General features: G+C 38.3%; 1 protein-coding gene across 1 annotated transcript; it reads left to right on the top strand.

Annotated features, from left to right (window-relative positions):
* Positions 1 to 446: 446 nt before the first annotated feature.
* LOC105281142 (venom dipeptidyl peptidase 4) lies at positions 447 to 12,600 on the top strand. The gene is made up of 14 exons (XM_011342166.3): positions 447 to 652; positions 2,324 to 2,381; positions 2,549 to 2,769; positions 3,049 to 3,123; positions 3,198 to 3,250; positions 3,939 to 4,135; positions 4,333 to 4,502; positions 5,295 to 5,395; positions 5,489 to 5,737; positions 5,992 to 6,206; positions 7,393 to 7,675; positions 10,247 to 10,441; positions 10,533 to 10,693; positions 11,199 to 12,600. The coding sequence occupies exons 1-14, from the start codon at positions 638 to 640 to the stop codon at positions 11,513 to 11,515; spliced, it is 2,310 nt and encodes a 769-aa protein (XP_011340468.1). The 5' UTR covers positions 447 to 637; the 3' UTR covers positions 11,516 to 12,600.
* Positions 12,601 to 16,065: the final 3,465 nt, after the last annotated feature.

The following is a 16,065-nucleotide window of genomic DNA, read 5'->3' as shown; positions in this document are numbered from 1 at the left end:
AAGTTCGTGTACTCTTTATTCTCCAAACGCAATTCGCAAACTATATGCAAACATAATGCGCACCAATAAATTAAATCCACAACAATGAAATACACACAAATGAATGCTGACGATCAATAATTTTAATTATCGACTTTTTAGTGTGACGCAATACATCCACCGCAGATCAATTATAAAATTCTACAAAATCCGCCACCAAATTATCTTTTCGATTCACTAATTGTAAGTAAATAAATTCTTCTTTTGATTTCCTCGATATCAAATGTGCCGAATAGCAATTTCGACGTATTCTCTTTTTCGCATCCTTCTGCGAAAGGCAGAGGGAGCTTCCTCGCGCGGGCTAGCTTGACTTATCATTAGCGCAAGAAGATGACCGCGGTCTTATCAGTAAATACTAGAGCGAATTAATAAAGTGGAAGGAGGAGGGCAGCACGACGGAAGATACGCGCTCACGCATGAATGTGCCCCGGATCTGTCGAAAGAGGTGGGAGCACCTGCTACTGCTGCGAATATGCCGAGAAAGCACACGATATATTAGTCTCTGTCGGGCGCACTCGCGAGATCGGCCGCCGCACCAACAACGGCTTTTTCGACTGCTGCCCAAAGTCCGTGATTCATAGATCGGCCGACGATCCTCATGGCGAGACACACGGTATGTTGCTCAACCACACGCAAGAAATAGAAAAAGAAATGGGGGAAACAAGCATATCTGCTATTTTCCCGCGCGAATCGCACGAAAGTTACAGAAAGAAATTAGATTAATCGAAACAAGTTTTGCTGCCATAACTATATTAATCGCAACGGACCCGCTGCGTTTTTCCATTTCGCAAGGCAGTCACGCGAAGCACAGAGAGAGAAGGATCTAAGGAGGGATAAATGAACCAACGGATGTCCCCCGAAAATAGCTGGGAATAATTTTTTTGGGACGTATTCGATTTCCCAAATCATAGGGAGAAGGATCCTTTATTTGATTCAAAGTGACCGGGACAGTGATTTTATAAATGATTTATGTTGCGGCAAGAGCGGCGATTGCAGTCATTATCACTGATTACATTGCTTCTTATCACCGACGCACACTTTTCACATGATATTGTAAATGTCCGCGAAACAGCGATAGACAGAGACCGTGGTTTCCACTAACGTTTTCCTTGTTTAGTAACTTCTATAATCTCTTTGACACGCAATGCGTTTCCATGGAATAGCCGCGAAAGTAAGTATCGTTCTATCGGAACTCTCGATCTTCCATCTGTAAGGGCTTTTATCCGACTTGCTTCTGTTTCGATTTCGTTCATGGAATGGGCGCAACGTCCCGACATATCGAATCGATAAGTTCTTGAGAGCACTTTTCGTCAGATGTGCGCCGCCGATAGAAAAGTTTCGAGGGTCCGCGAACAGTCTGGATTTATCGTCTTCCGCCTAAGCTCTTTCATACCCTTTTCCCCGTCGTCGAAAATACACAATGATGCGGGACGATGCGTTATCCGACTAATCCGTTATGATAATTTTTAAGATCGGTATTTTCCGATACCGGTTATCGCCGCTTCCAGATCATCCGTTGGCTAACTCTGTTCAATGGATCAAACATTGCATCAATATTGATTCACGCCAATCTTGATTAACTCGAGCAATTTTTCTTCGTTGTTCGTTGCAATAAAAAAGTATTAGATAAAAGACGGAAAACTATTAATTGCAAACTAATTAAAACTACCGACACTTCTTGTTGGGATCACAAAGACATTTGGCTTTCTGGTATAACTCGCTTTTCGTGCGATTATACGCAAGTATAATCTGTTAATATCTTTTACTTCTTGTGGAAGTTTCAATTCTGAAAAATAAAAAAAGTAGGGAATGATCTTTTTTCCCTATAAAGATAATGTTTGCAGGCTAAAAAAGACGTTAATGGTCCGTGGAACGAAGCAGAACTTTTCGCGATTACCGCAGGCTGAAGCCCGAGTTCGCGGAGGCACGAGCGCAGTTGAAACTTCGCACGACAGCAGCAATTTCGTGACTTTTTACTAGTTTTCAGTCTTGGCCTAGGTATTATCAAGCTAGTATATACATGCTCAGCAGTTTTGTCAGAAGCATGATACCGTCTCCGTTGTATATGTCCACTTGCATTCGCGTTGTACCTCCTCGCGCCCTCGCGTCTCCTCAGCGTCTTGAGTTATTTTCGGAATTTTTTTGTGACAGTCACACTTCTCTCCCCCTTTCTTTGAAACTCTAAATACATACTTCGTGAACGTAATCCGCGTAAGAGGAAGACACAGGCAGGCGAGTTTTGCGGTAACATTACGTCCTTAACCACCATCTGAAATGCTTTCAGATTCTCCGATTTCTGGTGCTGTGCGGCTACCTGCTCGTCATTGGCCAATCACGGACAGGTAAGTCTGTTCATTTAATCGATCCTGTATAATAGGGTTTAGTGCAACTGATGTCGAGCAAGCATGCAATTCGATCATTGCTACGGAAACAGGTATTACTGATTTCTCGATAAATTCTGCTTATGTTAATGGTATGTTACATTAATTTAATATTAATCTGTCTGCAGTTTCACACGCTGATGTTCACGTCAGCGACATTGATGATCATGTCAAAAAACCGTTTACTTTGGAAGACATTTATCTTCGCCTTTTTTACGGGTATGGCTTCAACGGCACGTGGATTTCTGATACGGAAATTATCATTCCGGACTACGTTACCAGCGATCTCGTTATTTACGACGTAGCCACAGGGAAGACCAAACAAATTTTTGATGGATGGAAGTTACCAGTAAGGATGTTCTACCGTGATTTAAATTTTCAAATTTGAATCAGTATTTTATTAGTAGAAAGATTACGCAATTAAAAAATTAAACGGAATACGCTTTGCGAGTTGCAGAAAGATTGTTTTTGTTATTTTGCTGCTTTCAACGATTTCATAAAAATTTATACGAAGAATTATTTTAATGTCTTGCAAAATAAAATCGATATTTTTGTAAACCGAAATTTTTCGGTTTACAGTTCGAACGACAAATATTTTTGTTAAAATTCAACAGTGAAATTGTTTTAGAATTCGTACAAATTCGACACGGCAGTCATGTCCGCTGACAGACAATATATCCTTTTTACTTACAATACATCACAAGTAAGTCGTCAATTATTTAGTAGTTCACTTGCAATGTATGAACAGATCTATAATAGAATAAATTATTTGCGCAGGTGTTCAGACATTCAAAAGTTATGAGTTACGTGATATACGATGTAAATCGTGGGTAAGTTTATTCAAAATTTTATAATGCACTTTATAATGCTACCGATAATATTATCGATTCGACGAAGCATTTCAGCTTTATTGAAATGCTTTACTGCCTGCAGCGAATTCTAGATAAAGCAGTAAAGTGAAATGTCGATGCAGTCTGATTATTATTTTGTACAAATAGATTTTAAATACAATGTACACTAATTTTAGAATGTTAATTACATGTTATATGATAGATTAAAAAGACACAAATCTTTTTATATGGTTTTGTAATAATATCTGTCAAGATATTAATGCTAAAAATAAAATTTTTCTTATTGCAGTTAATTATCGATAGAATTAGGTATGCAGAAAAATAGTTGCTTTATTATGCTATCGTTCTAAATTGAATATATTTCCCGAAATATGTGTGTCTCGTCGCTTTCCTTTTTTCAGAAAAGTTTGTTCATAGAATTTCTAAAAGTTTTAATGGGCTCTCTATTCGCTGTATACATATGACGATAACGTTTCCATTTTCGATTTAATTGCGTTAATGGAGAGAGTGTGAATTCAAAGTGAATTAAAATGTTTGATATTCTTGTGATTATCATCTCGATATTTGATAGAAATTTTTTTATGCATTTACATTTCGGCACTAATTAGCTGAGTCATCTCTCTATTGCAATAAAGTGTTTTTGACAAAATTGTCTGTATATTTGCAGCACATATGAAAACATTGCCAATGGAGCTGCTATCTCGTTGGCGATGTGGTCACCGACTAACAATGACATAGTTTACGTTCAAGATAATGATATTTATTACATGACTTTCAAAAATGGTCAGACTGAAGTACGAAGATTGACAAAAACTGGCATTCCGGGAATTATTTACAATGGAATTCCGGATTGGGTTTATGAAGGTAAAATCTATATCAGAATAAATATATAACATGTGTATAATATATCATAGACATTTGAAATATCTATAAATATTTTACGAACATTGTTCATTTGGAAAAGTATTTTGGTTCCAAGAATTATGTATTACGAAAAATATACGTGTCTCTTCGTGCCAGATAATTACAAGTGACACACATAATCGCAAATATGATTACAGAGGAAGTATTCGGATCTGCGACCGCGATGTGGTATTCACCGGATGGACAGCATTTAGCTTTTGCAACCTTCAACGATACTGTAGTAAAAAACATGGTGTATCTTCATTATGGCGTTCCCGGATCTCTTGACGACCAATATCCCACGGAAGTGCAAATAAAATATCCTAAGGTATGATACTATTTTAGAAGCGTCTATACATTCTATAAAGATAAATCTCTATATTATCTAAAAGGATGAAAACACATAATTATTTCTGAAATTATCATGAATGTTTTTAAATTTTGATAAGTGTGAAAAGAAAAGAAATTATTAACTGAGAAACTATAATTTTGTTAGACAGCAATAATTGATTTCCTTATATAATATAATTTTTTTATATTAAATGTATTTAAATTGTTGCAATAATATTCATAAATCAATAAAATGTGCAAATCTATATGTGTTAAGATTCGCCTGATCATTTCTATTCGGTTCAGAATCGGTTATTTCCGTTGAAAACACTGCCATTCTTTCGCTTAACTTGAGCTTATTCTACCATGGATTCATTTTCCGCGCGCGCGCGTATGTGTATGTGTGTGGCGGCACGTGCAGATAATCCAATTGTCGAAGTGTTCTGATAGAAGAGTAGTCTTTCGTGAAAATCCACGACTATCTTCGTTTCTTATTAGACTATTATCGGTAAAAATCGATAATAGTCCAAGATATCTTCGTTTTATTAGCTCCTATCAGTCGGATAAATCTTTGATTATCGACACCAAAGTACTAAAAATTATTTGAACGATGAAATCGCATGTTTAATTATTCAACTATAGAAAATGCTAAAGAACTATAAAATAAGAAATAATGTTTGAAGACTAATGATATCATACAATTTATAAACATCTAATAATTCTCAACAATTATAATGATAGCAATATCAATACATATAAATTAATTTTATTATTTCATATAAACTTTTAGGTGGGTACACCGAATCCGACTGTATCTTTATCAGTGATCGATCTGACTGATCCGTCGTCAAAAGCGATCTCCCTGAAAGCGCCCGTTGACGCAGTGGGCAGGCAAGTATACAGCAATTTTTATTATTAATAACAAATATCCCAGTATCAATTTTTACAATTCCTCATATAAGATCTATTGAATTTCTATCGCAGTGACCATGTTCTGTTTACTGTGAACTGGTGGCAAGCTTCGCACGTGATCGCGACGTGGACAAACCGCGTGCAGAACCAATCTCAGCTGATCATGTACGATACGAAAGGTGGTAGCAACCTGATTCTGGCGAACGAAGAAACCGAGGGTTGGCTTCAGCCTAATCGCCCCATAAAAGTCGGCAATCACGCGTTGCTTTTACGTCTGGAAGATTCTGGCATCAGCGCCGGTAGATTCCGACATATAACCAGGTAAAGTCAGATAATTCACAAATATATTTCTACAAATTCACGAGAAAAAAAGAAAAAAACAGATGGAAATATTATCTTTCGGAGGCCGAATAAACGCCGCAAGATATCTGTATTTCTGATGCAATCTTGATTCGAGAATTCTGAGCAAATAACATTAGCGATTTTGTTGTTTTGTCAAAGTTTTGAAGACTCACTAATTCCTCTTCGTCTTCCTCGTGTAATCTTGTTCACTTCGTGTAATGTTGTATCGTTAGGTACGAGTACGAGGGAGGCAAGTTTGTTTCGCCGGTGGATTTAACGCCCGGTCCCTCTGAGGTGCACATGATCCTGGCCGTCGATTCCCTGAAGAAGATAGTTTACTATCTCGCCACGGCGCCGGGTGAACCGAATCAGAGAAATTTGTATTCAGTACCTCTGAACGGGAGCCAGAAGCCGACTTGCATATCCTGCGCGCTGCTTACGCCAGAGGGTGAGTTCTCAAAATCACGAACGTCGCGAATACGTGCGGAGAAAGAGATAAAGAAGATATAGAAAGAGACAGTGACAAGAAAGGGATGGTTTCTGGCATTTTTCATCAATTCAATATGATGAAAGCTTACGTCGCGTGCATACACATGGTAACCAACATTTTGAGAACGTTCAGCGTCGGCGGAATATTTCATTTAAAGTTATGCAAGAGGCATGGAGAAACTTTGTAACTCTTAATGCTCGATCGTTCGTTTTACTTGAATTCGCGAAAACTCTTGAACGAGGCTGGAGACTTCGGAATGCTTGAGCGCGTCCCATAGGCGGCGAAGAAATTTCGGAACTCGTCACCGGAGGCGTTTGTAACTTGTCCAAATGGCAATAGGTACACGTTCCAATTAAAACGGCAAGTCCATCGGGAGTAATCCCATCTGACGAAAGCGACGAGTTACGTTCATGCATATTTAACACGTGCACGTGCACGTACCTATAGTATTACCCACGTGTAGGCTTGCGAGAAGATCCACGAAAACGCTCCGAATTTCCCTGCACATTCTTGTAGAATGCGGAAGAACTTTACCGCCCCAGTTCGCGGATTCAAATAAGAATTTTCCAAATTTTCCGAGTGAACTTGGCACGAACTTATCTGCTCATTGCCATGCGAGAAGATCCGAAAGATTCTCCTTAACGCCGAGGCGATAAAAACCGTGGCTGAAATATTACTTCTTGCGCAAGTTTTTCCGACAATCGGCGGCAGCTGCGTTCCTAGATATAGAGCGCTATCGCGAGGAAGATTAATTCGTCGGACTATTTGCGCCGAAAAAATCTACGTCCACAGGGGATCTGATATGCTTGGTTCATGCAGCTTATATCCGTGAAAATATGATGCCGGAATTTATTTCGAACTGCTAAAAAGTAGAGTGCAAAAATTTATACCTCCGGCTTCTCTCGATGGAGTCGGTAAAATATATCGTGCTAGCGGGCAGAATTTTATGCATGTCTCGATACCGTATACGTGCATATCCGAAAATGAAAGAGGAAATTATATACCAACCACCAGGTCGACGTCAAAGTGGAGAGAATTGTAGCAACACAACTGAATATTTCATTACATGGTAGGAAGCGCAAGAATTGTTTCGCAACTTTCACAACTTTATAGAAACGTTATAGCTGATGATTAAATGTTGCAGGAAATAAATGCACCTATGTAAGCGCATCCTTTTCGAGGCTGAGGTCGTATTACACCCTCATCTGCTTTGGACCTGACCCAATCACGGTGGGAATTTACAATAGCGACCATCAGTTTGTCTTGGGTTGGAACAACAACACGATGCTAAGAGATGCTTTGTTGGAACGGTTGATGCCGCAAAGAAGAGACATGAACATTACTGTGAATGGCTACAACTCTAGGGTCAGATTATTGCTGCCACCAGATTTCAACGAGAACGAGTCGTATCCCATGTTGGTGCATGTGTGAGTATTCAGATTCCTTTTAGTTTTGCTTAAATAAATAGTTTGCTTACATAAATTATTACATAATTGCTTCGATATTATACGAAAAAAAATTTTGAGCTTCGACAAGAAAATTAACTGTTATGCATGTTTTGTGCGAAAGTGATAAAAATTTCATTCTCTTTTATTATTTATTTTTTGATATTAAAATTTATCTTCTTCGTATCATAAAATAATAAAATTTTATTAAACTTTGCTTTTTTAGGAATATAAACTTGCTGTTTGCAAAATTTAAAATAATCCATACCTAGCAACTACTTTTTACTGCTGTAGTAAAATCATTACTGTTTCGATGTTTTGAGTCCAGCGAAAGTATTTTTAGCAAATAAAAATAGTATTCTTAACAAATCTATATTTGTCCTTGCTGCAATCACTGGTAATATTTGTTGCAATAGTATAAAATACATTATACGAACAAAACAATTTTTTATAGCAATATTTATCAAAAGATTTATTTTTAAAACTTTGGTTTGTTTTCAAAATTAAAATTAAAAGAAAATGTGCAAAGTATAATACAGAGAAATAAATTTTATTATTCCAAGTATACAGGGTGAGGCACCTAAAACAGGCCACCTGAATATCTCGGCTGTTATTGGTGATAGAAAAAAATGTGTCAGACCAAACTTGCATGGTTTCGAGGGACACATAATTTGTTCTAAATAATTTTTTATTAGGTGGACGCGTTGAGGTCATATGAAGGTCAACTTCGTTTTTTAAAATGGTATGATATGTTTTTTTACGTACCATCTAGTAGAACGTTTGAAGATGCGCACATTATGATCTACGGGTCAAAATCATTCAAGGTCACTGAAGGTTAAAATTTCTAAGTGCTAGAACTTTTTCATTTCTGAGTTTACGGTATTTTCAATAGCAGAGAACTCTAGGCAATATAAAAAATATAGATATCAACAACTCAGAACTTCTCGGAAAAGAAAAAATTTCTAACGGCTAGAACCTTTTCATTTCTGAATTTACGGTATTTTCAATAGCAGAGAACTCTAGGCAATATAAAAAATAATGATATCAACTCAGAACTCCTCTGAGAAGAAAAAATTTCTAACGGCTAGAACTTTTTCATTTCTGAATTTACAGTATTTTCATTAGCAGAGAACTCTAGCCAATATAAAAAATAATGATATCATCAACTCAGAACTTCTCGGAAAAGAAAAAATTTCTAACGGCTAGAACTTTTTTATTTCTGAATTTACGGTATTTTCAATAGCAGAGAACTCTAGGCAATATAAAAAATAATGATAACAACAACTCAGAACTTCGCGGAGAAAGAAAAAATTTCTAAGGGCTATAACTTTTTCATTTCTAAGTTTACAGTATTTTTAATAACAGAGAACTCTAGGCAATATAAAGTAAATTATTTTCCCTTGCAGTTGGCCTTCAGTGACCTTGAATGATTTTGATCCGTAGATCAATGTGCGCATCTTCAAACGCTCTACTAGATGGTACGTAAAAAAACATATACCATTAAAAAAAACGAAGTTGACCTTCATATGACCTTTACGCGTCCACCTAATAAAAAACTATTTAGAACAAATTATGTGTCCCTCGAAACCATGCACGTTTGGTCTGACACATTTTTTTCTATCACCAATAACAGCCGAGATATTCAGGTAGCCTGTTTTAGGTGCTTCACCCTGTATATATTTTTGTATTACATATCGTGTTGACGACGTTATTGATTCAAATACAGTGCACGAATATAAATGTTGCATAACAACAACTTTGAAAAAATAATATCTTTTTCACAAAACCAGATTAGAACCGACATTCATGTTTATCTACGATAACGTTTGCCGCACACATCGTTAATAGCGGTGCAATTATATTGGCGCATGATTGATCGGCACGCAAGGAATTCGCAATCTCCATTTAAAATTAGGATCGCCGTTGATCGAATCTGTTTGTTCGGCCGATTCATGTCGGAGCTTTCGCAATGATCGATTCGCATTACATTAATGGTTCTTACTCTTCACCTTTCCCTTCTCTCTTAAGAAGCATTTGTGACGTATCGAGCGCTTTGGTTACTTTGGAAATTCATGCTATTCGTTTGCAGAGCAAAGTTCGATAAAACTGGACACGGTAAAATACTGCGCGGGATAAGAACCATTCGTGCAAACTATTCAGTTCGCCTTTTTATTTACTTTTGAAATAGTTTCTGCATATATTTGATTGCATGCTATTTCAGATTCAGAAATAGACAATAATCTACAGCAAATAAACTGGTCGTATATCTAGTAACCATATTGGAAAATTTTTCCGTTTATCTGACGTATCTCTCTCGCTATTTCAATATTAAAATATATTCAAAGAACTCAAAATTCGAAAAGATTTCAGATCTAAACCTCACTTCTTTGATATAAATATGTGGTTTTGAAAATAATCAAGTTGACATCTGGTAAAGAATTGTCAAAATATTTCAGGATCTTGAGAAGTGGTAAAGTTTCGGCATTGATTTCGTCATAAAGAAGATGTTAATATTATACAAATAAAAATATCTTTTTTGTAATTGTCTTGCAGTTACGCTGGTCCGAACACAGTCAGGATCACTGACGTTCTCAAGGTCGATTACGAGTATTATCTAACAACGAACAAACGTATTATCTACGCATGGATCGATGGACGAGGATCAGCTTACAAGGGCAGCAAGATGCTCTTCGAGATATATAGGAGTGTAGGAACTGTGGAGGTCGAAGACACAATCGCCGTTACTGCGTGAGTAATGCGTACTGTTAAAAGTTATGCCATCGCTTCGCTTTCGGTTTGCGAACATACCGGTGGAAATAAAAACCTTTTCATGTCTCAGAGCTCTGCAGAAACAGTACAAATGGATCGACGCGAATAGGACCGGTATATGGGGCTGGAGTTACGGTGGTTTCACCACTGGAATGACGCTCGCCACGGATACAGCTTCCGTGTTCAAGTGCGGTATCTCTGTTGCTCCCGTTACCTCCTGGATTTATTACGGTAATTAATTGTTAATAATTAAAGGGGATTTTATTGTTTTAATTAAAATTATATAGACAAGCAAAAGCTAAAATGCGACTGTCAATGCGTATATTTCAATCAGATTGACATCTTATAATAAATTGCCAAAATATTTCAGAATCTTGAGAAATGATAAAGTTTCGGTATTGATTTCATAAAGAAGACGTTAATATTATGCAAAGAAAAATACCTTTCTTGCAATATTGTTCCTACAGTTGCGCTGGTCAATTTACAGCAGCACAATATTCGAATATTTCGATTTTGTTTTCGACTTTTTCAGTCGATTAAAGACAGAGTCTTTAGACTTAACAACAAATCATCTTTTCATTAATAAAAAGCAACAGAATAGTGTCACCCCTAAAATTTCCTTTCACTAACACGTATAATACTATAAAGACGGACCATATAACTTCCACGTTTTTCTAATTTTGGATCCCGAGCGCAGTTAGCACGTATCCTCAAAATCACCATCGGTTCGTTACAGACTCCATATACACCGAACGGTACATGGGGCTGCCGACCCCGGAAGATAACCTGGCTGGTTACAACCGCACGGATATCACGCGACAAGCAGAGGGAATACGCGGCAAAAAGTTCTTGCTGATACACGGTACCGGGGACGACAACGTGCACTACCAGCAGGCAATGGCGCTCGCCAAGGCTCTGGAGTATCGTGACATCCTGTTCGAGCAGATCACGTACACGGACGAGGCGCACTCTCTTCAGAATGTGCATCCTCATTTCTATCACACAATGGACAAATTTTGGAACGAATGCTTTGGCTTGGATCGTGCTCGCTGACCCGGACTCGCGCCTGGTTCGTCGATAGAAAGAATAGTATGCGGGCGATGTCGGTCGCACGAAACACCTTCATAATACCGGAAACACACACACCGTGAAACGGAAATGACCAAGAACTTGTTTAGAAGATTCCTGATTACGTTGATGTTGACGTAGGGAAATGAACAGTTTCTGTTTCTGTCGATGTTAATGACGCCGAAGAACTTGTTAGATGTAAACGTGACTCTACTCATGAAGCAACGTAATCATAAAAATATCGACGGCAGCAATGGAAAATATCGCGAGTGCATTTGTGAACGGAAGTGTTTTGCGATATTTTTTGCCTGAAGTCGATGGAATCGTGTATGTAAAAATGTACCGTTTCACAAAAAATAAAGTTTCGTGCCTACATACAAATTCGAGTGCAATTCCGGACTCTTGTATTATTTAATTTTTCGGAAGAACGTTAACAAATAGTAAGTTCCTTAAAAAGAAGTTGCTATTATAGTATTTTTTCATTGGTGCCATCAATATATTTGAATGGATTAAATTTAATCGTATATAGAATTTTTACAATATCGACGTGTGCATGCAAAGTAACACATACGTATACAATGCAAATACCTTCTAATTTAATACTTTTAAAACATGTGTATTTATTATACATATCGTTCAATTCATTTTCACATTTGTTGATCTCGACGAGTTCCTACCAAAGAATTTATGTAAACGATATGCAGAAGTTCCTGTTGCGATTTAGCGCAAAATGTAAACTACGGTTAATTTAGCGATTGTTAATTGTTTGTCACTTGTAACCTGTCGTTTTGGAGCGGAGTAAGTTTCGCTCGTGGAACGCGTTTCCATGAAACTGTAATACGCGGTTTTGTCAATATGTGTCGGATAAAACTTAGACAACTAGATGAAATTGTTGTGGTATTCGTGTCGGTTACACGTTAGTTCGACAAGCGGCAACGCAAATGACATTGCGACTCGAGCTCGTTGAAATTACCGTGCATTTAAATCAAATAATTTGATGAATGCCACAAGTATGTATATAAGCGACGTCTGCGATTAAACAATAAATCTATTCATTTATATTCTCTGTAGAAAAAGAATTACGTGATTTCGTTAGCAAGCGTTTTTTCAGAAGAAACTTGACAAGATCCGTTGTTCTCAGTGACAGTTGGATTTCCAGTTGGAAGACCAATCTCGCTGGCTTAGTGACCTGGATTTTTATATTGTTAGCCAGGAAGAAACGAGTCTTGTTATTTTCCTTCCATTCTATATGATATGGCTATACAATGCACTGCGCGTCTTGTCCTTCTGTCTTCTGACTATTATGTTTTTGCCCATCATCCACCTGTCCAACCCGATTAGTCAGTTTGGACAAAGGGATTTTTGGAAAATTTAATCATTCCATCCATCGTACCCGCGATTCTTGTGCGCTGAAGATGGGCGAATTTTCGAGGCGACTTCGCTCGCTGACCTGGAATCTTCGGCAGTCCGGGAGAAAAATGTTTACTCAAACATCCGAGAGCGAGTTTCCATCGAGTTCATGACTCTTCCCGGTCAGTGAAGATCAAGAAGATTCGGATATTTGGATATTTGATCGGAATTTCATAAATGTTTAGATCGTTATTTTCGATCTCTCTCACGTAATCCTGCCCAGTATCCATTATGGTATTGATATCACTGATATCCATGATAATATATTGTTTAATTACCGCTTTTCTCGTGATGTTTGTTTCTCTGTTACATGGCTATTAAACAACACAAATATTCATTATCATCAGATACTGATAACGAAATGAAATATATTATTGTCAGATACGGATGTAACGTTAACGTTCTGTTCGTGTAATGGTGCATTAATAATGCGAATGAAGCGCACAAACGCGAGATCGATATTTCCATTCTCTTATATTCGCATCAAGTCAGGTCGCCGAGATTATAAAGAAATAATATTAACGATCAATGACGTTGAACATTCATCCTCGGCCAGAATTGGGATGAAACCTTCTATATTCGAATATTCGTGCGCATACATGTACCTATGGCCTAAATAGTGCCCTAATAGCCGAAAAACATCGTGAAGGTTGCTTTAGCACGCAAATCCACGACACGACATGAGAAGCAAGTTGACTGATTTACAACCCTACAATTATCCTTCCTCGTTTTAGTTGCATCGAACAGATTCAAAATTCGACTTCGAATAATTGAAGCTTAGACTTTATTTAATTTATAAACAATATTTTATTATACTTCAGAATGACACTTTATTGGCAACTAACGAAGATCATAAATAAAAATACCAAAAATACCATTGAATTGAAATTGAAATACACAATCTGATCATATCTGATCTATGAAATTTTCTTTTCTATTAGCATAAGATGACATTTAATTTCAGTTTCCTGTTTTCTTGTAGAAAAGCATAGAAGTGCAGCGCATGCAATCGGGAAGACCAAAGATGAATCGGCCAATGGAAAAATAAATGAAAAACGTAGGACCATCCTGCATTTATCAGCGGAAACAGGCAGACGTGAGTCTACTGCCAGTATAGAAATTCTCATGAAAGTCGATTCTCGGTGGCGGTAGAAGATTTTCCTTTAAGATTGAATTGTACGGCGAGCTCGAAGAAGAGGAAACTACGCGTAGTTTGCGACCACCTCCGCGGGTAGGATCTAAACAAAGAGAAAGCAGCCTATTTCCCGCGTTGGAGGAATCCCTGGTAGCACTGTCGGGATCGTCGAGGGACGGCGGGAGGCATCAGCGTGCTGGCCATTGTCGGCCATGCAGTTCTCCCAAGCAAAAACAATGCTTCGCGCCATCACCGATTCGCCTACGCTTTTCATCGTCCATAAATGCTATCGGCGACGGATAGCGATCTTCGTCCACATGACGAATGCAGCTCGCCTAACTAATGAGATACGGTCCTTCTGCCGAAAGTTTCTCAAAGAACGAGAGGGTGGTCCTTAGATAGTTGAGAAGTGGACTCCAAGACGACTAGGATCGCAAAGTGGTGGTTTAATTTAACACCCTTTTATATTTTCTCGTGTTTTTCTCGTATTTCATAGAGAAGATAATGATAACTCGTTATTTGATTAAGGTTGAAAACATTGCTAACAAATATAAGAAATAACGTTTTGCGTTATTAATGTTTTTCCAATACTGTTCGCAATTTTCTCTCAAAACAATTCGTCAAAACCCTTAATTTGATATTGTTACATCGATATTGGAAATTCATAGAATATTATATAAAAAAACAAATTGGAATTTCACTTTTGACATATTATTTATCGTAAGCATATATATGTTTTTTATGTGTGTCACGAAATCAGAGCTTTACATAATAATTTAACGCGTGTCGTAGTATCAATAAGCCTCGTTTCCATCATAGTTATAGAACTTTCCCAAAATGCCAGCCATTCTCGAAGCAATTTTACGCAGAAACTCCCACCGCGTCGATCGTTGCATAATCGACCTATGGCCTTCGTTCGAAATGTCATCGAGGGAAAGTCCTCTCACCGACGTACGTTCGCGCGCATCCGTTCCGGATCTACTTCGAATTTGCCGCAGATCGAAACTGCATTTCGATCGAGCCCGTGAGACGAATTTCCGTCACTGTGGCCTCTCGAAAGCTCGTTATTGCCCTTTGTGCGCTTCGACGCCATTCTCGAATTTATAGCGTAGGACGATTCATCCCCATTTCGGCAGACCGGCAACATTATCAAGATCGGGGCAACGGTGGGATTTTTGTGATTGCGGCGAGCTCAAAATTGAGATAAAAACTACAAATTATTCATATTTGCCGAGATAAATTGCGCCAGTAATAAGAACGCGTTCGCCGAGAACAAAAGAGCCTTTTAAAAACGCGCAAAGTGCAATGCATACACGCGAGCAATTACGCGATCATAAATAAAGCAAAGAGGGTAGGAAAATTACGTATTCGCGCATAATTTGCTCCTTTATTATCCTTCTCCCTCAATTTATCTAAACGTTATCTCTCACTTGATTTGACGTTGTTATAAAACGCAGTCATGCAAAGGTGCTCTCTTGAAAGAAAAAACTGCAAACCCCATTTTCTATGTAAGTTATCTAGCGATCAGACAAGGTTGTCTCGTAAGGATCAGCGAAGGCCTCTGTCCTTACGACCGCGCGCGAAAGGTTTCCTGGACGATTAATCTCTCACCTGCCGACCTTGGCCCTTGAAACGGAAAGGTTTTCGGAGTCAAGGACGCGCATGCAACGTTTCTTGTTCTGCCAATCGATATCCCTTGAATAAGGCTAGACCGCAGTGGCTTTTCATTTTGCGTGACCGCGAAGGGAGGTCCCACGCTGAACTCGGTCGGCCTCGACACGTTCTTGAACGGTATCGCACGGGAACATGTGATACTATGACGAGTCCTGTATGCTACCAGCGAGGATACGTCCGAAACATGCACCGCTATTTTTAGCGTCCCTATTACGGCGTGATAATAACGTTTTCGCATGCGAAACCAAGCACAGGCGGGCAACGCGGTCTACCCACGCTAGAGTACTCTATGTGGACACTGCAAATATTCATCGGG

Source organism: Ooceraea biroi, chromosome 5 (assembly GCF_003672135.1).
Source record: "Ooceraea biroi isolate clonal line C1 chromosome 5, Obir_v5.4, whole genome shotgun sequence".
NCBI lineage: Eukaryota > Metazoa > Arthropoda > Insecta > Hymenoptera > Formicidae > Ooceraea > Ooceraea biroi.
This window is presented reverse-complemented; position numbering and strand designations above follow the sequence as displayed.